Source organism: Ascidia mentula, chromosome 8, assembly GCF_947561715.1.
Source record: "Ascidia mentula chromosome 8, kaAscMent1.1, whole genome shotgun sequence".
In the NCBI taxonomy this organism is placed as follows: Eukaryota; Metazoa; Chordata; class Ascidiacea; order Phlebobranchia; family Ascidiidae; genus Ascidia; species Ascidia mentula.
In genome coordinates, this window is record NC_138573.1 from 8,509,302 (window position 1) to 8,533,315 (window position 24,014).

At 39.0% G+C, this 24,014-nt stretch overlaps 5 protein-coding genes across 5 annotated transcripts; 1 reads left to right on the top strand and 4 right to left on the bottom strand.

Moving 5' to 3' along the window:
• On the top strand, positions 1–2,841 carry LOC145910872 (protein DDI1 homolog 2-like). Its single transcript, XM_082998087.1, has 6 exons — positions 1–338; positions 400–602; positions 691–899; positions 1,196–1,436; positions 1,742–1,928; positions 2,274–2,841. Exons 1-6 carry the CDS (start codon positions 33–35, stop codon positions 2,490–2,492), a joined length of 1,365 nt encoding a protein of 454 aa, XP_082854213.1. The 5' UTR covers positions 1–32; the 3' UTR covers positions 2,493–2,841.
• A 101-nt stretch (positions 2,842–2,942) lies between these two features.
• On the bottom strand, positions 2,943–10,292 carry LOC145912513 (vascular endothelial growth factor receptor 1-like). Its single transcript, XM_082999996.1, has 20 exons — positions 10,174–10,292; positions 9,404–9,739; positions 9,200–9,339; positions 8,990–9,119; positions 8,770–8,927; positions 8,405–8,564; positions 8,035–8,340; positions 7,831–7,971; positions 7,646–7,762; positions 7,475–7,584; positions 7,084–7,327; positions 6,183–6,296; positions 5,816–6,107; positions 5,354–5,510; positions 4,728–4,921; positions 4,506–4,646; positions 4,329–4,434; positions 4,047–4,217; positions 3,829–3,949; positions 2,943–3,717 (listed from the first exon to the last, which is right to left on the bottom strand). The coding sequence occupies exons 1-20, from the start codon at positions 10,229–10,231 to the stop codon at positions 3,563–3,565; spliced, it is 3,351 nt and encodes a 1,116-aa protein (XP_082856122.1). The 5' UTR covers positions 10,232–10,292; the 3' UTR covers positions 2,943–3,562.
• A 665-nt stretch (positions 10,293–10,957) lies between these two features.
• On the bottom strand, positions 10,958–14,867 carry LOC145911861 (uncharacterized). The gene is made up of 15 exons (XM_082999304.1): positions 14,710–14,867; positions 14,193–14,441; positions 13,992–14,121; positions 13,794–13,923; positions 13,588–13,722; positions 13,365–13,528; positions 13,180–13,309; positions 12,717–12,888; positions 12,401–12,582; positions 12,135–12,324; positions 11,940–12,075; positions 11,748–11,884; positions 11,516–11,681; positions 11,226–11,346; positions 10,958–11,136 (listed from the first exon to the last, which is right to left on the bottom strand). The coding sequence occupies exons 1-15, from the start codon at positions 14,865–14,867 to the stop codon at positions 10,958–10,960; spliced, it is 2,379 nt and encodes a 792-aa protein (XP_082855430.1).
• A 579-nt stretch (positions 14,868–15,446) lies between these two features.
• On the bottom strand, positions 15,447–19,238 carry LOC145911571 (uncharacterized). Its single transcript, XM_082998962.1, has 14 exons — positions 19,003–19,238; positions 18,807–18,936; positions 18,483–18,612; positions 18,290–18,424; positions 17,998–18,161; positions 17,806–17,935; positions 17,400–17,565; positions 17,046–17,230; positions 16,781–16,970; positions 16,535–16,670; positions 16,338–16,474; positions 16,104–16,269; positions 15,709–15,856; positions 15,447–15,625 (listed from the first exon to the last, which is right to left on the bottom strand). Exons 1-14 carry the CDS (start codon positions 19,236–19,238, stop codon positions 15,447–15,449), a joined length of 2,232 nt encoding a protein of 743 aa, XP_082855088.1.
• A 3,039-nt stretch (positions 19,239–22,277) lies between these two features.
• LOC145911602 (uncharacterized) lies at positions 22,278–23,575 on the bottom strand. Its single transcript, XM_082998998.1, has 2 exons — positions 23,263–23,575; positions 22,278–22,988 (listed from the first exon to the last, which is right to left on the bottom strand). Exons 1-2 carry the CDS (start codon positions 23,561–23,563, stop codon positions 22,369–22,371), a joined length of 921 nt encoding a protein of 306 aa, XP_082855124.1. The 5' UTR covers positions 23,564–23,575; the 3' UTR covers positions 22,278–22,368.
• Positions 23,576–24,014: the final 439 nt, after the last annotated feature.

The window sequence follows — 24,014 nt, forward strand, 5'->3', positions numbered from 1 at the left end:
AGTATAATTAAATAAGGTAATATCCAGTCAGAATGTTGGTAAATGTTTATGTGCCTTCAGTGGATGTGCATTTTAGCACTGATATCAACCCTGACATGACTTTGGAAGATTTTAAAGTTTTATGTTCTGCGGAATGTGGAATAAATGCGAAAGACATGAAAGTATTCCTAAACAGTGCCCCTCTCTCGGATGACAAAAAAACTTTAAAGGGTTATAATGTTGTCAAACATGACATGTTCTTAATACAACAAGGTATTCCACCCTCCTCTCTACCATATAATCATTCAACTAGTCCAAAACCATCAAAATTGCCAAATCTTGACTTTTCAAATATACAGGTATTTTGTGACTTTGGTTTATTAACAATTTGAGATTGTAAAAAATGGGCTTACTTTAAAGGTTCCTGGTAGTTCATCTTCTCGAACTTCCGAACAACCCAGAACTCAGGCACGACAGGATTTTAGTAACCCACAAAAACTCAGAGAATGGTTTTTAAAGAATCCTCACGACTTTGCGCTTTTAAAAGAAAGAAATCCAGCCATGGCTGAATCAATCGAAAAAGGGGATTTGGAAAAACTCCAAGAGCAATTTAAACAAATAAGGTAATGATGATGTAAAACTTGACTGTATCTTTTGTGGCTATACTGTGTTAAGCCCATACATGGGTTATTATTTCAACTTTTTCTGTAGGGATGCTGCACAGAAAGCTGAAGAAGAAAAAATAAGGTTGCTAAACTCAGACCCAATGGACCTAGAAGTTCAACGAAAAATAGCTGAGGAAATCGAGAGAAAAAATATTGAAGAAAACATGAACATGGCCATTGAGGAAGCCCCTGAAAGTTTTGGGCAAGTAGTGATGCTCTGGATAAACCTCAAAGTGAATGGCCATTTTGTGAAAGGTACTTCTAAGTAGTATTTCATAGCCTTACCACATTTTAACTTTGGCAGCCCTTATGTTGTGTTCAATACTTTTTCCAAAAGAACATAACAAATTGTACACACCTTTGGCCATGAAGAGTTTGATTTTGTGTTGTTAGTTTAAATCTGTCTATGTGCTGCATATTTTTATTTGAAGAGACCAATTCTCCTGAAGTTATTATTCTAATTATTGTTTTGTTAATGTCACAAGTTTTTTTTATCAGAGGAAAATTTTATGCATGGTGTGTGACCAAACAGTATCTTTTTGTGGTTTAAGCCTTTGTGGACTCCGGAGCACAAATGACGATCATGAGCAAGCAATGTGCCGAGCGATGCAACATCATGCGACTAGTTGATAAACGATGGGCTGGAATTGCTAAAGGTGTCGGAACACAAAAAATACTTGGCCGCATTCACTTGGCTCAAATTCAGATAGAAGACGTATTTCTTCAGTGTTCTTTTTCTGTCCTTGAAGATCAACCAATGGATGTATTGTTGGGCTTAGATATGCTTCGCAGGTTTGTCAAAAATTAAAGACCTTAGATCCATGTTTTTAGGGCTGTTGAAATGTTTTTAAAGGTTGGTATTGGATATTTTTAATTGAAATAGTCGGTATTGGATATGTTTAATTTAAACAGGCTGGTTATGGTCTTTGTATAGACATATTAATTCAGTCCCCAAAATAAGATTTGTCCAGCAGAAAAAAATCTATCACTTGCATTTTTTAGTGACTCCAGGTCTAAATTTCAATCCTATCCTTTCCAAGAACTCAGCATACATTGTTTTGTGCAGTAAATTTTTTATTAAACTGCTCTTATTTTAGGCATCTCTGTGTCATTGACCTGAGGGAAAATGGTCTTACGATAGGCACAACAAAAACTAAAACGCAGTTTTTGGCTGAAAGTGAGTTGCCATCTCATGGGCGCTTACATGACCCAAAAAGTTCTCAAACTCCTGGTACTACTTCAAACCACACAAATGAAGAGGAGGAAATAAACAAAGCAATAATGGTAAGTTTTGAACTCTGTGGTTTCCAAAACTTTGCAAACTTTTGATTGCTTTCTTTTAATTTTTAATGATTAAATGACCTCAATATCGTCAACAGCTAGAAATTGCACACAAGTGCTGCAGCGACCTAACAAAACTAAACTTAGTACCTGCAAGTAATTATTAATATGATAAGTTCAATGAATATGTTCATAGTGTAGCCTACCATATGGCGGAACTAAGGGTTTTTCAGACTAGCTGCATGGGAAAAGAAAATTCTGTTTTCATAAAATCTTCGTTTAGCATATTACCAGAAGAAGAGCGATTGTGATTTATAATCCATCGTTTTTTACGTCACCTTTGTACAGGAATCGGCTGCTGACGCGTTGAAACGCGAAACTGCTAATACAGCGATAAGTGAACCAGTAACAAATGAAGTCAAAGAAGAATCCACCGATGATTTTAATGACAAAGTTCGCCAGTTAATGGAAATGGGCTTTAAACGATCACAGGCTGAGTCGGAGCTCAGTAAAACCAACGGCGACCTGCAACTTGCAATAAGCAATTTGTTGCAAAGAGCCGCTTGAAATCCTTCATAGGTCGAAGACTTGTCTGCTTGTACCAACTACCCGTCTATAATACGAAAGAACCTCAAGTATTTTACACCACAATGTTCTAACTTGGAATCATTCCCTCCCACTGTTTTACTGCTTTTATCCTTTTTTCTGTTGCAAAGGCGGTTGTCGTGGACTTAATTCCCTGGCATCTTTCACATTTTAGTGGGTGTTTTGTCCACGTATCTTGTCTGGTATTCACCGTGATTGTCGGACATAATTTAGACCGTGGTATCGCTTGTGGTCTTGACGCTTTATTGTAGCACAGGTCAAGTTTATCTCCTTTGCTTCGCCTCCGAATTGTCGTATCTGCCTTCGTTTACCTTCATTACAAACCTTCTCAGAAACCTTGCTGTCAAGAGATATGTGGGTTGGCCAAAAAATTCATTTTACCTTTGTTTTATTGGACGGTATGTACACGAACACAACGGAACTATGAACAAAGGCAAGTTAAGTTGGGAACAGGTTCTTGGAAAAAGCCGAGAAATAATTTTTATAGAAATAAAATGTTAGATTTACTAACTTACGGTAAACACATCGGTGCGATGTTGAAACATACGTGACAAGTTATGACTTGTGGTTCGTATGGAACTTGGATAATATCATGTAGTAATACTACGACGGGACATGTTTTGTCATCGCAAAGTGCCAAGAAACCTCCGATAAACATTTCCGACTAAACCGTGTGTTTCAAAACAGAATTATTATCAGGGGTTGCAAAACTCTTGTAGAGCAAATGCAACATCCTCATTATTGTCCATACAGTGTAAAAACGCGGACAAACGATAAGCTACGTGGGAGATAGGTGTCCAACCAATCTCAATTACAATATTCAGGACACATTGACACACGCTTGGTAAATTGCTTGTTTTATCTCGAATGTCAGTTTTTTATGGCGGTCTTTCTGCCTTAGGATACCACCAATATGGCCAGGTAATGTTTCTTGTTCTGATGTATTCATATCCTGGCTGTGTGCAATAACCAACGCTTGTGATTCCTAAACATTAACATGATAGACTTTTAATAAGACCCGTCTATAATGCCTAGTATTGCTTGCTCCTCGATGCAATGACGTCATCATAAAGAGGTGGCGCGTCGCCAGATGCAGCTGAGCACGTGTCCAAGGATCGGAAACTGGCAGTGTCCACATACAGGAGGTTTCTGTCGGTACAGAGACCACTGTCTTCGGATAGACATGCTACCAAATAAAAAAAATAGTTGAGTTGAATTAGTACGCACACTATGCACCACGTTTCAACTTAAATATTACCAGCGGTTACATTTACCTTTATAAAAATCAATAACTTACCGTCATCGGAGAATTGATGACGCAGGGAAATATTCTCGTGTGAGATCTCCACTTGTGTGATCCCCGATATTCGTTTTGTCTCGTCCTGAGCGTAAGCCTCTTGCTTTTTTAATGACTTTACCTGTTGGTGTAATCGATTTAAGGCACTTTTGCAATGTACGAAACCAAAACTAACAGCAAAAGAAATTAAATAAAATCTTTTTTGGTTATTGTAATACCTGCACGTCTGTGTAGTTAACAGTTTCACATGAAGTGCATGGTTCGTCGGCATTTTTGCTGCAGTCCTTGATGTCGAATGTCTCGTCAGGTGACTTTTGTGGGCCGACTCCTCGAAGAGGCACTTTTCCTTCGACAGTTCCCTCGAAAATTTTAAGGATGTCGAGATATTCCTGCGAACATTTGAATGTTTTAAAATTTGTGACATGCTTGTTGCTGATTTTTGACTGCATAAACTGATGTTAATAATTTTTTAACAACTTCTATTTGAATCGATTACTTACATGTCCAGCTTCCTCTTGCAAAACGTCGCTCAGTGCTTCACACAGTTTGGTAAAGGTCGGTCGTTCCTCTGGTGAGTTCGACCAACATGCAAGCATGTTCGAGTAGCTGTAAGCAAAAAACGTTGTTCTTGCACGAAGTGAGAAAGTTGTAAATCCTTTAGCATGTCTTTAACTTACGCGGAATCGGAGGAGTATTGTGGTTTGCTCATGCGAACTCCTCTCCTCAGCTTATTACAGAAGTCTTCATCTATCTGGAGACCCGGGTACGGCGACCCACCAAGACTGAATATTTCCCACAGAAGGACTCCAAATGACCACCTGAATTGGATGTAAATAAATTTGTTTGGTTCTGTTCTGCAATTGAGACGGAATTAAAGTGCATTCTTGTCGTAAACTTACACGTCACTCTTTGTCGAGTATATCTTGTCAAAAATGGACTCCGGTGCCATCCATTTCAGTGGCAAGCGAGCTTCACCATTTTGTACGTAATCAGGATCTTTGTACACATCTCTTGCCAATCCAAAGTCGCAAATTTTTACCACTTGGTAATCAGAAATTAGCACGTTTCTGGCAGCCAAGTCCCGGTGAATGCACTGAAAATAATGTGAGATTTAAGGCCTGTTTATTGTGACGAATTTTTTGGCAATTAGCATCATATTTGGGAATCAATTTGATTGATTGTGCGATCCTTAAGATTTAATTGCTGGGTCGTTGGATAAGAAAATTGCCAAAAGGATGCGATGCGAACTCCACGAGTTTACGTCGCATAGAAGTTACAAAACAATCACCACTTGTTGAATAAGTTTGGGCGATTGGCCTTGTTTCGCGCGCCAAACAGTCAAGAGAAGGTGACTTTCCCACATTGCCCGTCCCAACTTTCACCCCCAATCGCAGGAAACAAGGCGACTGAGTGTCTGCAGACTCCGATTTGGCCACGTTACCGACCAAAAGATTTGCTGATTTCGTCAATGATTCATTGTTTTTGCGAGGCTAAATACAACATATGCCATGTTGGGACAACTCACCTTTTTGGATGCCAGATACTCCATTCCTCTGGCAACTTGGAGGCTGTACGACAACAGGTCTGTAAGTGTGAGGGTTGTTTTTTCGTCTTTCTTTTCTTTTTCATCGTCGTTCGTCTCGGACTGTTTGCGCAGACTCATGCGGCTATCCACGCAATCGCTGCAAATAAAGAAACGTCTTAGAAAAAAAATCACCACAGTTTTTATTTTGAAACGTCTGTTTTTTATGTGTTCGCAGGCTTTTATACGGAACTTTTATAAATTGTGATTTTAAAACGTGTTTTTTTCATGGTAACGTAAATACGTATAACGTGCCCAAAGCCAAGTATTTTTTGCTGGGTGTAAAATAATTTTTTTATAGTCGTTCTAAAAAGATTTACGTCACAGACAAATATCAAAAAAAAAATGTTTAAATTAATGCTGCCTTTAAAACCGGCAAGTTAAAAAAATGAAACAGTTTAATACTTGGCCGGGTTGCAGTCCAACTCCTGTGACGTGACCGTGTCAGCGGCGCTGGTACATGAAGCCCTGCTAACTCGCTTGTCAGTCAACCAACTCGAACGGTCGGTCTCCAACGCAGAGAAGGCTCCGTCGTCCGCCGAGTCCTCACTGAGGAGTCTGCTTTTCTTTGTTTCATTGTTCAGATCTTTCTTCTCGTTGCATTCCGCTCTTCCTCCCATGTAACAAGTGCGCATGCTCCGTAAGTAAGTGGACAGGTTGCCATGACGACAGTATTCGACGATGATCATAAGAGGACCTGTTCATCAACAAGCAATGTAAGTAATAAATTAATTCCTAAAACGGTTTCACTTTTGTTTCCCATTTCGCTTACCGTCTTTGGTGGTGCACGCTCCTAATAAGTTCACTATGTTCAAATGAGGACCAAGATGAATAAGAATTCTTAGCTCGGACATCAGTGCTCGGTACTCACTGGTGCGGGATCCAACTGAAAGAAATATTTGGTCATTGGAACTTCAAATCGTCTCGCAAAACCGCAAATTACTCGTAACTGTTCCGCAATGCTTATTTGATTGTTGCAAAACTATGTTTAGGCAGTTGTATTTATTAATTGCTTGACTCGTTTGCGCCTTATTTTATCTTTCGAAAATCTGCATACAAAATGTTCGGGAGCAGTTGTTTTTGTTTTGTTCAGATCCTCGATTGTGCGAAAAGTTCTCCGCGTGACGTAGGCATACGCAATGCGTAGATGAATGGAAATGTCAAACTGGAGAAGCGCGTGGGCCCGAACGGGCAACTCGACTCCTCGAACACTTCCGATTGGCGCATTGGGAAATATGGTCCCGGACGGCAGACTGGCGGCGCCACTCCGTAAATGGAACCTGCATTGCCCGTGGATTGGCCCGATAAGCTGATTATGGTATATTTCCATTGGTTGAAAGGCCGGAGCGAGCGAGTGGTGGTGACTCGGCCTGTGGGACGCAAATCTGTGCCCACACAGCTCATCGCAATGTCACGCTGACTTTTGACGGAAGTCATTCCGAAAATATTCAAAACTGTCGCAACGGAGCGCAGGGGCAAACTTGGCCAAGGATGTCATTGTATGACTGACGGAGGCTAAATATGTACAAGTTCAACAGAGAGTACTATTCGGACGCAAATACAGGACAAAAGGGGCTTTGCCTCTCGAAATAGGCTGTGAACGGTAAATGTCGGTTGGAGGAAAGTAAACAGCCCGAAAAAGTAATAACACTGCGGTTTTGGGCAATTCCTACCTTTCAACATTTTCACGGCCACAGTTTTGCAGGAAGACGACCTTTCCAGATCAAAGGCCGTAGCTTGAACCACCTTCCCAAATGCACCGCGTCCCAAGGTTTTGCCAAACTTTAGTCGATCTCTCGGAAATTCCCATTTCTTTGCATCGTAGTCCAAACATTTAGCGTGTTCCTCAACAGGTATCTGCTTTATGTCCAGCACTGGAACCAGATACTTCTGTTCAAGCCTCAGTTGTTTTTGCAACTGTCAAAATAAAAACAATTCCTTTTTTATCTACTTGTTGAAAAATGTCGACCAACACAATGTTATAGGCATGACTGAGTGTGCAAAAGAAATTTTTTACAGATATGGTTTGATTAAAATGCTTGGGCGTTTCATCAAACGAGTTACCTTTTTGATTTTGCGAATCTTTGATATAAGCATCCATGCAGAGCACACGGCGGTAAGAAACAAGACGGCAGACAGGCACGAAAAGAGTGCTTGATACAATTGGTTAGCATCTGTACAGAAAAAGGAGACAATAATCCCCATGCTGTCCCAAGCATTTGCGCATGGTCTCACCGTTGATATGCAAAACTTGGTAGCTGGTTGCTTCACCAAAGGCATTTCGAGCCCGACAAGAGTAAGTCCCGCCATCATCAGCTTGTACTCTCGGGATTCGCAATTCGGCGTTGGCAACTACGAGGTTATTCACAGGTTGGAAACAAACGTCACTAAATTTCATTTATCTCCTAAAGCTACCATACCTCCAGGCAAGAGAGCTTCGTAGTGAAACCACTGAATAGTTGGTGTTGGAGCTCCAGAGGCATTGCAGACCATTACGTAGTCGTCACCCAAGTTCACCACGACCTCTTCAGCCACCACGTGTATTTCAGGCTTTTTGGGATCTGCAAAGGAAAGTTAGGTTGCATCGCAGGAAAGAAATCGGTAAAGTGGGAGAAAATTCTTACCGATGACGCGTAAATAGACATGTCGGCGCACCACCTCAGCCCAATTTGTTATTGTCAACGTGTAGATTGCTTCGTCTTCCCTCCGGACGTCGCGTATCAGGAGATTGGAACTTTTAATGAGAATTCTCGAACCTTCCCCATCCCCATTGCGCAACTGGGTACTTCCATTTTGCCACGTAAAAGTCGGTGGCGGATAAGCGTCAACGGAAAAATTTATTGCCACTTGATATCCCATGACAGCGTTGAGGCTTGTTTGGTTATCCCCACCCACTGCTGGCTCCTTGATTACTTGTATGAAGCGGGATTCTATACAGAGACGGAGTGCTGTTAAATATATCCGACAAACTGTAACTCGACCCTTTAGTTATACCGTAGACGACGATGTCGGTGTCGGTCTGTTTCATCACGCCGTCCAGCATGGCTTCGCAACCGTATGTGCCGCTGTCGTTTAAACTTGCTTTGGGTAACTCTAGTTTGGAACCCCACACCATCATTGAACTTAGCTTTTCCTCTATTTTGTAGTAAGTTATCTGTGAGTAAGAGAAAGATTTACACAAAAGCTCTTGACGTTTTTCGATTAATTTTCACATTAAAAAGTGCTACGTGTGCATGAAAGCAATGAGCAAAGCAATGCGGCACCAAAACGCACGTGTTTATTTCCTAAAAATGATTTTGATGAGAAATTACGTAATTCAACAAATATTGTGGTGATTCGGGAAGAAATCGTTGACATACCAATCTGCTGCTAACATGTTGTCGATTAGGAGCTCTCCACGCAAAGGTCGGTCGCCTTCCTTTGGGAACTTTTACTTGGCATTTCACTGTAACAGTGTGCTCAAAAAAGGCATAGTTGTCAGCTATGATCTGCAGCCCAGTCATTCCTTTTTGGGTTTCTGTTCAACAAATATTTTGCCGTTTTTTAAAGCACATTTCGCGTCATGTTTTTTTTATATACCTGGGTTGATTACGACAAGAATGAGTTTGTGTTGCGTTTTTTTGCCGTCCTTTGCTGTGCACTTCCAAATCCCGTCGTCGTAATCGGTAGCGTTGTGAACGGTAATGCCGATCGTCGGGTCATGGGACAACTACGATGATATCAACATGTTTCATCGAATTCATTACTAATTGTGTATACACGTGTAATTGTTATAAGACAAGTTTTTACCCGTCTAGCTGGGGTTTTGGATGCCATCTTTGTTAAACTTATAATCATTTCTTCTTTAGTAGGTTTGCACGGGACTACGAAATCCTTGTGAATGTTGGCTTCAATGTCGCCGGGCATGTTCAGCAGTAAGGTTTCGCCATCTAACCAATAACATATGTAATATGATAGGACCGAACTACCCGAACTTTAGTGGCGAAACCTCACCGTATACATAAACGTATACACGTTTGATCCAGGCCTGTGTTAGTGCGCTTTCCACTTCATCTTCGTTAGTAGCGTTGCTGGACATTCGGTACTTGCACACGTAGTAACCTGTGTCTTCAGTGGTAGCATTATCTAGCTTCAAAGAACTTCTGAAAATCTGTCTTCCACCGCTGAGTTCGGTTCTTGTGGGAAGGACAATTCCACGCATTCCAGAAGACACAGATTTTGGAAAGCTCCACTGGAGACCTTCTTGCCCGGTAGTAGCTTCGCCCTGACATCGCAATTTAATTTGGTCCCCGGCCAGCACTTGTCTGTAACGCGTGGTTCCAATTCGCCCTGAAACAATATTGCATGGTAAATAAATGATGGTACGTAATTTAGACATATTTTAAAAGCTGTCACATGTCCTGAAGAAAGGTTTTTGTTAAATAACTACCGTAAGTTAGGAGAAAAGTGATTTTTTGCCAGAGGAGCCTTATGCGAATGATTTCTCTCCAAAACACTTCCATCGTTTAGAACACGACTCAACTGATTATTCAATTAAATATGGCGATTATCTTTTTTTCGACTAAAGCAACTAATCGCACTTTAAAAGAAGCAGTTGTGAATTTTTTAAAGTTGCATTCGCAAGAAAAAACCTCTAAAAACAACAATCTAATCAAGGTGTAATTAAATCTTGATATATAATTATTTTTAATTATAGTTTGTCTAAAATGGTTTTTACTCAGCAAAACAAGTTTATCATGAATTTTAAACAGATGGATTCTCACCTCCATGCGAAATTGCAGTTAACATCACCGCAGTGACGATGTATCTAAATATCCACATATTTCCAGATCAAGTAAGTTTGTATGTCGAGACTCTACGTTAAAACTAATCCAACAACCTTCAACGATACAAAAAAACTGATCTGAGTCTCTTTCATACTTCTACTGACACGCAACAATGAATTGAAAGGGGTTCGTGATGGAGAACCTTAAGCTCAAAACCAAGACCACAAGTGTGATCATGCACTCTCTCGACTAAGACTCCTTGCACTTGCCTTGCACCGCACAGGCACAATGAGTCAGGGGGGCAATTGTGGCCCCAATCGCCACTTCAGCGGCGGTTTCCTATTCCAGGCAAGCTTCCGTGGGAAAGATCGCGACTGCAGGTCAGGCACTTGCTTGTTCTTTTGCGTGTGAGAAAGCGCCGCATCGTCGCGAAGGAAGTCATTGTGATGTCATAGTGGTTCGGAGCAACGCGAACTTCCAGAACGAGGCCAGTGTGGCACTTCGTTACGTGAGTTCGACGTACGCGAAAAAGTCAATGGTTAATGTCGATGCAGGAATATCTATTTATCTTTTTCCCGCAAGGACTGGTTGGGGCGCTTTGCGGTTACGTGCATTCGGAAGCTTCTGACAGCAACGGCGATACGCAGGAAGCAGGGTTTTTATTTGATTAAATCGAGCGGACGAAATTAAGAATGTTGTGCAATTACCTCAAGGCCACAAAGTCGTGGTCAATTTCTTTCCACGACTAGAATGGAACACAAGACAAAATGTATGAATGTTTTTACATGCCAGCAACCTGGCCATAGCTGCGCCCCTCTTTGGCATACTGCAGTAATTCACTGTACCTCCGTCTAAATACACATCGCATTGCCACACAGCTGAAGACAATTGTGGACACTAACGTTAAAAACACAGTAAGGACGAAAGTTCCAGCTTGTGATTTGCACACCGAACACGACTCTGCAATTCAATGGATTAGGTTTAGTTAACTACATAAGTACCTATAAGTTAAAAACGAATGCGTAACATTCATTTAAAAATATTCGCACCAGCACCATCTTCTGTGCATTTAAAGTCATCCGGAGAAAGCCCATCTGATTTCCGATTGTGAACACTTGATGGCGTATCACAAATAAATCTCACGTCCGTGGTCGGATCACGTTCTTCAGTCTGAAGAAGGTTTTTTTAAATGTCAAAGGTTTAAAGCATACGGACACTGTCAGACACAAAATTACGTTTTTCTATGCAAGATAAATTCAATGTATGTTTACGTTGTTTCAAAAACAACTCCTTAAATGTTTCCAATAGCAACATTACAAAATTTAATTAACCCCAGCACCTCTTCTATCCATGTTTTGAACCATTTCATGTTGCAGTCGCACACCACTGGGTTGCTCCACAGTTCCACTTTTAATCGTTCCTCGCTTACATTGGAGAAAACGCCTTGCGGGAGGCTTTTGATATTGTTTTCAGAAAGATATATTTTCTGCAGCAACGTTGCCCCGCTGGAAGGTGTAAAACGTAAAATAAAGAAAACAATTTATCAAGCGATAATTGTTGTGTAGCTCTACTTAAAGGCGTTGACATCCACTGTAGATATCTTGTTGTTTTCCAATACAACACGATAAAGCGCAGTGGCGTTTGAAAATGCGTTTTTCGGTAAAGTTGTAATGGAATTGTCGCTCAGATCCAAGTAGGTCAGGTGTTTCTGCGACCAATAAAATATACATCACTTACGACAGCACAAAACAATTCTTATTTACCATGGTTGCAATTTCACGGGGAACATTCGTCAAGGACATATTTGTCAAGGAAAGGCTTTGAATCTTTAGCCTTTTGAGAAAATAAAACTGAAATCTGATCACCGGATTTGGTCCCAGATATACCCTTCTCAGTTTTCTGAATAAAATCTTGGAATTGTTTTGCTATGCAAAGCGTAAGTTGAATTAGAAACTTACGGGTTGTTCTGAAACAAGTTGTAAGGAAAGTAATGGATTTTGTTGTGGTAAAGCATTAAGATCTGAAGGTTCGGAAAGCTTTTGAAATGATTTTTCGTCACGGACCTCAAATTGTTGAAGCGTAGGTTTAAAACTGTTAATGCTTTTAAACTTGTATAGGGATCAGCTTTGATCACTTCAATTTTGTTCCCTGTAGAAAATGTTTTGGTGTTGCAAAAACATATCAGGATATTGAAAAAAGAATTAGCGACGTAATTAAACCTCACTTTTTAACTCCAGAATTTCCAAATCCTTAAATTTTCTCAGTTGTCTCAGGTCTAAGATTTTGATGTTGTTATCGGAAAGTATTATCATTCTCACGTCGGATCGAATTTGTTCCACCGGAATTTGCGTCAATCCAACGGAAGCACAACTAACGCTGAGCGTTGCAAATTTAATGTGGGAAAATCTACAAGCAGCGGTGTTTAAACACTGCCATGACTACATTATCGAAGTGGCTGTCATTGGTCTAAATGTTGGTCACCATTGAAAAATCTTTTTTCTGCGGACGAAATACCTAAGATATTTAAACATGCTACGCACCCTTGGATACTAATGCGCGGTCCCGGTCCAGAACTGTTGGCGGGCGTTGCATATTTATGGCCATTTTCATCATAACAAGTGCACTCGTCGGGGCAAAGCGTTGGGTCGGCCGAAGCACTGGGTGTTGTTGTTTTGAGACGTAGGCTGGATTGGGGTGTTGGATTGCGACAATCTAAAATGTGTTCACTAACATTGTATTAAAAGGTCCATGATCAAAATGTTACGTCCAATGAAACGCTTGATAATGATGAGCATACGACAAAATGACATCTTGGCCAAGTAGGACCAAAGTCACTTTTTGGATTATTATTTGTGGTCACTAAGCAGCATTATTGCCTTTGTAAAATAAATGCGATTCACATACAGATACAAAGGGTTTACAATATTTTTTTATATTTATTATTACTAATCTATTTTATATTACCCTGTCAACCTAAATACTGGCATTTTACAAAACAAAAACCTTGCCATTGCTGGTCATCTGCCGTACAAGTAAAATCTCCCAACTTGAGTTGGTACGACTTCTTCCGGTAGTTTCTCAGAGGCTGAGCACATTTAAATCTTACCTCCGTTGATAAATCGTGCTCCAGAAGCTAAAACATTTCAATGTTAAATGCGTTTACCGCAAAATTAGAATATTTATGTTACCTTGTCGTACCAACTTTTCAGCCAAGCATTTTTACAGTCACAGTTTATTGGGTTCTCGTACAAATCAATTTCCACTCGTTCTTTGCTTATGTCAGCAAATGTACCGTTAGGAATTGTGGTGATTAGGTTATCGGATAAATCGACCATTCGTAACTTGTAAGTACCTTTAATTGAAATTGTGAGATTAAAAATAAGTTAAAGCTAATCAACCTTTTGACCAAACCTTTGAAAGCGAGCGGGTCGACTCTTTTTATTTGATTTGAGGATATTTCCAGCCAACGAAGTTTCTCGCAGCCACGAAATGTATTAGGTTTCAAATTTCTAAGCTTGTTTACGGACAAATCCAGATACATCAGACCTGAAGAAAATGACACACACTCTTATTATACTGTTCTGTTTTGAAAAGCAGAAACTCCTAAATAAACTAACTTGACATGGTAGCAATATGGGATGGAACTTTTGTTAATCCACATGAGCGCAAACTCAAACTAGTGAGAGTCATATTTGCAAGAAAATCGTCTTCAAAAGTTTTGATTGGGTTCCCGCCAAGATATAAGAACTATTGTAACAAACATTGGCCATGGAGTATATAATGAGGTTTACGCACATGCAAGGTTATAAAACCACCTGCAAGTTTTTGTTGTTGTGAAACGCGTCCCGACGTACATTTCTCAAAGCATTGCTGATTATAACAAAGAACTTCAAATTCGGGAAATTTTGTAGAGCTTCATCAGGAATTTCTGTGAGTTGGTTATGTCTGTTTGACACAAAAATTATTCTCAGGACATTGGATCGAGACCCAAATACAGAGGGCGTAATGTAACTTACGAGAGTGAAAGATATCCCAAAGAGCTTACAGTTAATTTCGAGGATGGAATAATTCTCCGCAATTTGTTAACTTTCAGTTCTAACTTTTCAACGTTAGGAAATGGTTCCAAATCGTCAACGTAGAATTCAATGAGGTCGTTGTATGACAGCGTGATACTTCTTGTATCTTCAACAACACCTTCCACTACTAAACGCGTGAGTCCAGCTCCAGAACAATTCAAATGCGGTAAGGGCAACTTATACCATGGTCTGCAAACAATATTTTCGCAAAATAAGCAAATATTTCACGATTTAAACTTTTTCATTTGCTGAAATACAGACCTTGCAGATGAAAAAATCAAGGGTAATATTAAAATTGGTCTTACAAAAATATCACTTTCAAATGCAACATACGACATTTTATTTTTCCTCATCCGAGACCATGTACAAGACCATTTCATGTTTGTGTATGTTAACAAAATTTTGTAGAGTTTGCTGTTGAACAAGGTTAGGTCGCGGTACAATATATTAAGCTTACGTTTGTGTAACTGTTGAATTTGCAGGTCTTCTTGTAATCGAACAACCATTATCCAGAGGAAAAACTTCAACTCTATCCGATTCGTCAGATACAGCCAAGTTAACAAAGGCTAAACCATAGACAACGACCAACCACAAAATTCTTCGTTGAAGTTGCATTGCTTTTACTTCGGGTGGACGCTTATGACAAAGTAATCGCTGACGACTTTGTTACAAATTTTTATTTATGTTGCTAGTTTATATTCTTTTCTGAAAGTACGCTAAAACCAGTTTATACTGAGCTTCCTGCACTGAAATAGATCAAACGTAAAGATACATAAAAAATGATTTTGAAAATCTAATCTTGACATTTGCCTTTGACTGCATGAACTCCGAGTGGGACATTGCAGGGAGGTGTTGAGCGCAGGTTAGTTATTACCCACACCCAGGCAAACAAAAGGTGGCAACAGACTGTTTGCGAACGTACAAACTCATTGGATAATGGTAGGCTGTTGAATAAATTAACGAGGCACACATTCAATTCATGAACTCCTCACATGCTTAAGGTGGGTAAACACAACTGATGAAGTGCTTAAGTCAACAATCAAATTTAACAGACCATTCGTTTCTCCCCATATTCGTACAAACAAAAACAGTTTTATTCAACGAATCATTTGCGCAAACTTTACAAACCAAAAACAAAGCAGATTTGAAAATTGTTTAATTAGTACAAGCAATAAGCATTTGGCGTAGTTTTTTTTACATGTCATCCATTTGTTCAAAGTTGTCCCTGTGCTTAGCGTACTGCAACAATTCACCGTACCGCCTTTTGAAGGTGCATCGCCACGCCACACAACAGCACACCAGTGTGGCAACGAAAGTTAGAATGGCAGTTAGGGCAATTGATCCAGCCGAAACTTTGCACACCGGACACGATGCTGTAATAAATTATATTAGTAAGCCCGGGGACTTTATTTCCAACAATTTAATTTGTTTATTATGCGGAAAATTGTAGGCGTACCTGCTGGGGTTGAGTCATTGTCTGCGTTGGTATCGCCATCCAAACACACAAACTCATCGGGAGACATTTGATCAGACTTTTTGTTGTGCACTCTGGTCGGAGAGTCGCAAACAAATCTAATATCCGTGGTCGGGTCAGCTTCTTCTCTCTAAAATAAAATGGAATTGTTGATTATTAGTGTAACAGTTATGTCTTCACAGAACTAACTGATCGTAATTATACGTATACTTGTACATTGCTTTCATTTCAAACGTTTTATGAAAAGTGACAAATTACATGTAAAGAATTCAAGTGGGTTTATGTCGCATCGTGTTTGTACATGCGGTGTGGGCAATGTAGCGTTAGATCAAACAAACCAAGCTACATGTATTATCACTCTATAAAGATGCACTCACTTCTTCGATCCATGTTTTAAACCATTTCAGTTTGCAGTCACACACCATGGGGTTGCTCCACAGTTCCACTTTTAATCGTTCCTGACTGATGTTGGAGAAAACTCCAGACGGTAGGCTGGTGATTTTATTTTCGGACAAGTAAAGCCATTGTAACAAAGAAGCACCACTGCATACAAGCGCAAACATGAATTTATCACATCGTTAACGCCGAGTGGATAATATCCAAAATCTTACTTAAATGCATTGGCCTCGACTTTTGAAATCTTATTGTTTTCTATCACAAGTCGATAAAGAGCTGTTGCACCGGAGAAGGATTTGTTGGGCAAGTTTGTGATGAAATTGTCACTTAAATCCAGGAAAGTTAGGTTTTTCTGGAAAAAGTTAAAATCGTAACGATGACAAGGAAATGCAGGTGTTTTGTTCGTTCTTACCATTGTGGATATTTCTGAAGGTACTACTTTCAGAGACATATTCCGTAATGACAGACTGTAAATATCCACATTTTTTAGAAAGTCAAACTGGAAGTTTTTGACCGGGTTCGGACCCAAATACACGCGATTGAGCTTTCTGCAAACAAAAATGTCACAAAGATACTAAAAAGTAATGAACCACTTCTGACTATAATAAGCTTTTTTATTTTGTTTGTATAATGTTGCAACTGCTAATTGGTATCTCACAAATTGTTCGCGAAGAGATCTTTTGGAAAGGCCTGGATGTTGTTGTGATATAAAGCAAGGATTTGAAGATTCGGAAAACTTTTGAAATGATTTCTTGAAACCGAAGTTAAGTTGTTGAACCGAAGATTTAAAACCGTGATACTCGGCAGCAGTGTATTTGGATCGGCCTTTACATTTTTGATCCCGTTTCCTATGAAATGATTAGTGCTTGACTTTTGGGAACATGGTGATTATGGTTTTATTTCACAAAAATATTCCCACTTACGTTTAAGGTTTAGGATAGTCAGGTTCTTGAATTTTTTTAACTGTTTTATGTCGAGTGTTTTGATGTTATTATCCGAAAGCATGATCATCCGTATGTCGGAACGAATACTTTCCACTGGAATTCGCGTTAAACCAACAGCGTTGCAAGTGACGCTGAGTTGATTGTTGTTCATGCTGCCATACCTCCTATAGATAAAGCATAAACCCATGTACATTGCCCAGGGTGAAATATGTAGTGACAAATATTTTTTTAAGGCAGAGCACATGCGTTTTCCACATAGTCAGATATTTATTGAACAGGCTACCATTAAACTTATTAAATATTAATTGTGAATGGAGAATCTTGTGAAATTACCCGCGACGGCGCGTGGGGGGTGGTTTGATGTCGGAACCGTACTTTTGACCATGTTCGTCATAACAAACACAGCCGTCAGGACACAGTTTGGCGTCAGGAACAGGTGTGGTTGTTGTTGCAGTGCTTGTGGTGCTGGAAACTGGGGTGTCTGTAGGACTCACGCAATCTAACAATGAAGATGTAATTTAGGGTATACTCTTCAAAACTCATGGAAATAATTTTGTTATAAATTCACATGAAATTACTTACAATGACTTGAGCTTATGTTAGTTTAAAAATAAACGGGTACTTCCCAGAAACTTGATTTATAGACATTTTTACATCACTGCACTGTAAGTTAACCCAATGCTCGATACAGGTACACACAGTGGTTATTATACTTTTTATATCTAATACACAGTGTCACCTTGCCATGTTTGATCGTCGGAGCGACAAATAAAGTCACTCTGTTTCAATTGATACGTTTTCTTTCCGTGGTTTCTCAGAGGTTGCTCGCATTTCAAACGTAACTCAGTTGACAAATCGTTTTCAACAAGCTGAGAAACAAAACTCATATTATTGCTGAAATGCAGATATACAGACTACACCACAAACATACCTTGTCGTACCAACTTTTCAGCCAAGCATTTTTACAGTCACAGTTTATTGGGTTCTCGTACAAATCGATTTCCACGCGTTCTTTGCTTATGTCAGCAAATGTACCGTTAGGAATTGTGGTGATTAGGTTATCGGACAAGTCGACCATTTGCAACTTGTAAGTACCTGTAATTGAAGTTGTGAGATTGCGGATAAGTAATTTTTTAATTTTCAGTTTATATGCACCTAAATTTTATACATTTAGACTACTATTATAACATTTTAATATTGAACTATTCCAAACGCTGGTATACCTTTAAAAGCAAGTGGGTCAACTCTTTTTATTTGGTTTGAGGATATTTCCAGCCAACGAAGCTGTTGACAGTCACGGAATGTGTTCGGTTCCAAGTTCGTAAGTTTGTTCACAGAAAGGTCCAAGTAAATGAGCTCTGCAAAAAAGGGTGTTAAGCTTTACTTCATTAACACAGTTATTAGCAAACGTCCAACTTGACATGGTAGCAATGTGGGTTGGAACTGTTGTTAAACCACATGAGCGCAGACCCAAACCAGTGAGATTCATATTGGCAAGAAAATCATCCTCGAACGTTTCAATTGGATTTGGACCAAGATAGAGAAACTAAAATACATCAAAAATACATCGGCAATAAAAGAAGGGTAAAGTATGTTTGAAGGTTAAAGGGTAAACCAATAAAATATAGTTTTTGTCATTAGGATAAGGGTTTACCGGCAAATAAAAATCCTCAATAGATCCGTAAAATATTAATTAATAACCTACAATGCAAACACCGTTTGCATTTAAATGAAAAATACCTCAATTTTTTTGTTGTAACGAAAATCATTTCTTCTCACGGTTTTTAGGGCATTGCTAAACATGACAAAAAATTTTAGATTTGGGAAACTTCGCAAAGCTTCGGTGGGAATTTCTGAGAGCGAATTGTGCCTGTGGGAAACAATGTGGAATCGTGTTGCATTTTGACGTTACTTCACGTAAATGTAATTAACTTACGAAACGGAAAAGTAGTTTAGGGACTCCACACTGATATCACTCGAAGGAACGATTCTGGTTAATTTGTTGACTTTCAATTCTATTTTTTCAACGTTAGGGAATGGTTCCAAATCGTCAACGTGGAATTCAATTAGGTCGTTGTATGACAGTGTGATACTTTTTGTATCATCCACAACACCTTCCACAACTAAACGCGTGAGTCCAGCTCCAGAACAATTCAAATGCGGTAAGGGCATTCCATACCATGGTCTACTTGGGGGCGTAAAAACAAATGTATCAAATCTAATGTTGCGTTCTGTCTGGTGTAGGTCAACTGACACACGAGAAACGACACAGAAACTTACATAGGGGGAGCTGTAGAATTAGCTGGTCTTCTTGTTATTGAACATCCATTGTCTAATTGAAATAATTCATCACCGTCTGCTTGGTCGGCTACGTTCATTTTGACAAATGCCAAACAGCACATCGCAGACAACCAGAAGCATTTTAGTCGAAATTGCATATGTAATTTTTATCTATTCGTGCTAAATGTAACCTGAAACAAAAAAAAATTGTCGTAATGTATTTTATCTGAAATGCCTATAAAGAAATAAGTAATTTAGATAGAACGTTGTTTGAGAAAGAAGTTTGCTCCATGTCCTCTCAGGAATCGAACATTGACAATGCCTATCTTAACAAAGGACACCTTTACAGTCTGGATCACTGTTCAAATATAACGTTAAACTTGTGGGCTATTGTATTTCACAAACCTTCCTTTGATATTTAACAACAGCATGCGTAAGTAGCATGAAATCCAGACGAAATTGATCCTGCTTCTGTTTTATATACAATTAGTATTTACTGCTAGCAATAAAGTTTCATCTTAGTAGCTTTAAACAAAGACCAGAATACTACGATACATTGGAGCTGAGCTACACCAGGCTAATATTCGTCACTGAACAAGTTACCTTAAAATGTAACGTATCATATACCCATGGCAATTTGTTACTATTGCTTCATGGCACTAATCAGCGAACTGTAATTTTAAGGAAAAAGTTCGTTATCAGTAATTGGCTGCTTGCAAAGCATTACACAGCAAACTAGGTGAGCGGGTACCGTAAAGCACTTCGTTAATTATTTGCTAAAGTGTTTTTCGCGACGATGACGCAGGTCAACATTCAGTGTTTTCTGACTGAAGCAAATATTGCAACGACGAGATTCACGCATGACTTGTTCAAGTTTATTTCGCGTTGGAGGAAATGTTGCTTTCTATGTGGACTTGTTTTGAAAGCATGTGATTTATTAGCTTTCCAAGAAGTTACAAATTCCATTATGTTGTCTGGTATCATAATACACGCTTCAGCGTTGTTTAATAGCATTTATGTTTAATATTGCTTTGAAACATCGTGGATCTACAGTAGAAACGACCTGTGTCACTTCTCTTTGAGGCTCCAGGGAGAGTATTACCACAAAATACTCTCTTCGAGGTCAGGGCCTTTTAGAGAATACAATTGTGCCTGTGCGAGAACCTTTTGTATTAGATCACATGACATTGTCAGTGAAATCCAGCGTTTACGATAGAAATCCCTTGATTCGTGGGCCTCCATTTGCTGGTCACGGGCCCCCTTAACGAGCTGGGGCCCTGGTGTGCTGCACCGGCTGCAACTCCCTCTCGAGGGGCCTCGAGGTCGTTTACATCAACACTCGCATATATTGAAATTTTTTATTCATCATAAAAAATGCTCTTGGAAACGGATAAATATTCTCTGAGGGAAAAATCTCGTGGCGTCTTCTTTAGCTTCTACTCAGCGTTTAGGTTTACCATCCAAACCTCTAGGAAGGCATTAAAGCAAATTTGCGATCATTTTATTGCCACAACAGAATGAGGGCACTTATTTGGTTCCTTTCTGTACAAATTCCTCGTTAACTTAAACTTTTGGTTAATTTTTGCTGCATTCCCTTAAGTAAATTGTTATGTTTTATAAAATGACGTTAGTTTAAAAGATGAAGTAAAGCAAAAATCTTTGAAGAAGTAAAATATTGCGACACTATAAGTAGTCAACGGACTTCACTGATTACTTGAACGTTATTAGTGGTGAAAACGTAACAGAATATATAAAACAAAAAACTCCCTTCTGAAAATATATTTCAGGTCCAAACGTATAAACATAAAATGACATAAGGGCACCGATAAAACTACAAAGTTCATCGAGTGAGGGTCCTATGCGAAGGTGATTTCCTCAAAGCAAAACCCAAAAAAACGAAAACGTCAACTGGGTTCAAAGAAGGTTTCCTTTGACCCTAATCGGTAGACTTAAGTCGTCCGGAGGGATATTTAGAGGTAATTATGTATTTCGGAGGTGTATGGATCAGCTGCAAGTTGCGATTGTTGCGTCATGGATCTTGTTGATGATCAATCGCACGTGTTGATAAAGTACACAGGGTCGCTGTTTCCAACAAAAAAAAGAACATTTACGGATGTAATACAACACAATTTGCTAAAGGAAAGGTTCATCCATTTTTACCATAGTTTTTCACATATATTTCAGTCGATAGCGTTTATTAAAGGCCTGACAATCGAAAACACTCTTTATTTGCATCGCCTGCCAAACTTGTGAAAAAAGTTAAGGTTGAATAAACATTTGCCTCAGTGAACTGCAAATTCCTGCAATCAATAAAGAAAACTGTCAATATTCCACCAAAACATCATTTATCGCAAGTTACTTGTGCAGAATGCGACTCTCAACCATAATTCTTGGGATTTTTATACTGCTGACCGGATTTTCTCGATTGTCTGCAGCCACTTATAAAGTTTTTTAATGTACCGTTTGTTCAGCTTATATGCGAGGGGGTCATATACATTTTTTGATGTCATGTCGTTTTTTTTTTTCTGCGGCTCTGTGTTTGAATGAAATGCACTTTTAAATCATAAAGACTGTACTTAGCAATGCTGTGGATCCTCTTGACAAAGATGTGACGGTCCCAGAGCCGGGCCTAGGTACACCTAACCTATTTGACTACGTCGGGCCACATGCTGATAAGGTTTACAAAATAAAAAAAATGTTTTTAACTAATACGAGTCTTTTCAGGTGAAGAGTAATATTTTTTCTAATTTCATTTTCTAGGACCAGCCCTAGCACCGGAAGCCACTGATAATGTAGAGCATTATTGAATTTAAATTAAAGTATTCCACCTGTGTTAAGTTGGTCTCATTAGACGCAAATAACTTACACCTAACAAAATATCAATGACTCGTTATTGTGTTTGTCTTTTGTAACAGCAAACTTTTCCAGGTCGCAATCAAAAATAGTCTGCAAAACAAAGCAGGCGGGCAAAACAAACACTTTTTTTGTCAATAAACCCAACGTATTTGCAAAGAAGAACTATTTATGAAGGTTTGCTACACTTCTTGGACATGGAAGAATGTACGCCACGATAATAACCTGTGTGGTACCCTGCCATGTACCAACTCACCAACATTGATGATAAAGATTCCTTTGATAAACTGTTGTTACGACAGCAGTTACAGTTTTTGCAAGATGATTGTGAATTGTTAAATTGTGTCCCAAATGGAGGAACAACTGGTGGAGGTGGCGGTGGAAACTGGTTTGAAACATGACTATCATTAAAGAATTGTTCATTGGGAAACATTGGGGCAGTTGCTTGTCTGTTTGAAGATGTATTTGGGCATTTCTCTTTTACTTTTTTGGGCAATGGCTGTTGTTCATTTTCAGTTGATAAACCACTTTCTTCTTCATCTTCGTCATTGCTACTAACACAAGTTTGGGGAGGTTTTGATAAATCAATTCCTGCATTTTCCCATAAATGTCTGGGGTGAACATCTCCAATCTCAACGGTTTCCTCCTCATTATAGTCGATATAGTTTACAATCACACACCCATTCTGTATGTCCACAATTTCTGCTCTATAATACATTCCATCTTCATAATACAAAGCCATACATTCATCACCTACATTCCAGCCAGTTTTATCATCATATGTATTTTCTGAAAAATCAACATATCGAGTAGTTGGCTCAGGATCAAGTTAAGAAACTCCATAGAAATATATACAAAGTACTTCCATGATGTTTAGTCACATACCTGCAGGCAACAGCATTCATGGAAATACTTTGTATTAGAATTAGAAATTAGTTGAACTGGTGTTAAGAAAATAGAGTGGCATATTTGCTTTTAATTAGGTTATGCACTCAAAACAAACGTACTTTAGTATGTATTAGATCATTTATTTAGCTAAGTTATTAACGCATCGCTAAGGTACCTATTTGTTTATTTCTTTTTCTTTTGTGTCGCTTGTTTTTCTTTCGTTTTGACTTTGGTTGAGTCTCTTCACCAATTACCCCAGCATCTCTACTCCATACCATTTCACCACCACCATCAGCACAACTAGATGGTTCATCTTCAGATGGTTGGGAACTTTCATTGTTTGGCATTTCTACTGGCTCTTTAGATACTGCAGCATCATATGATTTAATCAAAGCACAGTCATCCCACATGTCTGGATCGCAGTCATCATACCGACCCTTCGTTCTTCTGAACACAATTTCACTCTTTCCGGCCATATGAAAATGATATCAGATGACCTTAGCAATAAAGGTGACAAACGTTATTAACGTGTGATTTGCACTAAACAGGACAATTTAAATATAAAAAAAACACAATAGCGCGCCACGACTAGATTGGATAAAGGTGAAAACAGAAGAAAAAAACACTGTGTCTGAATGCCTTACACAAACTTTAATGTTCTTCATTGAACACAACCATGCAATTTATATTGTATGAAATACTGTACATTTTTTTGGTTTTGCCTGAAACCTACATGCGGAAAAAAATAATTTCAAATAGCACGCAAACCTTTTTGGGAAAGTCCCGTAATCATTTTTGAACTGTGAACACAACATTTTGACTAAAACGTTCTGCCTGAATGATCAGCACATCTAAATATTGTTTCGGAATATTTGCAAGCCACCAATACTTTAAATTTGTCCCACTATTTTGCATAATATGAGTTTT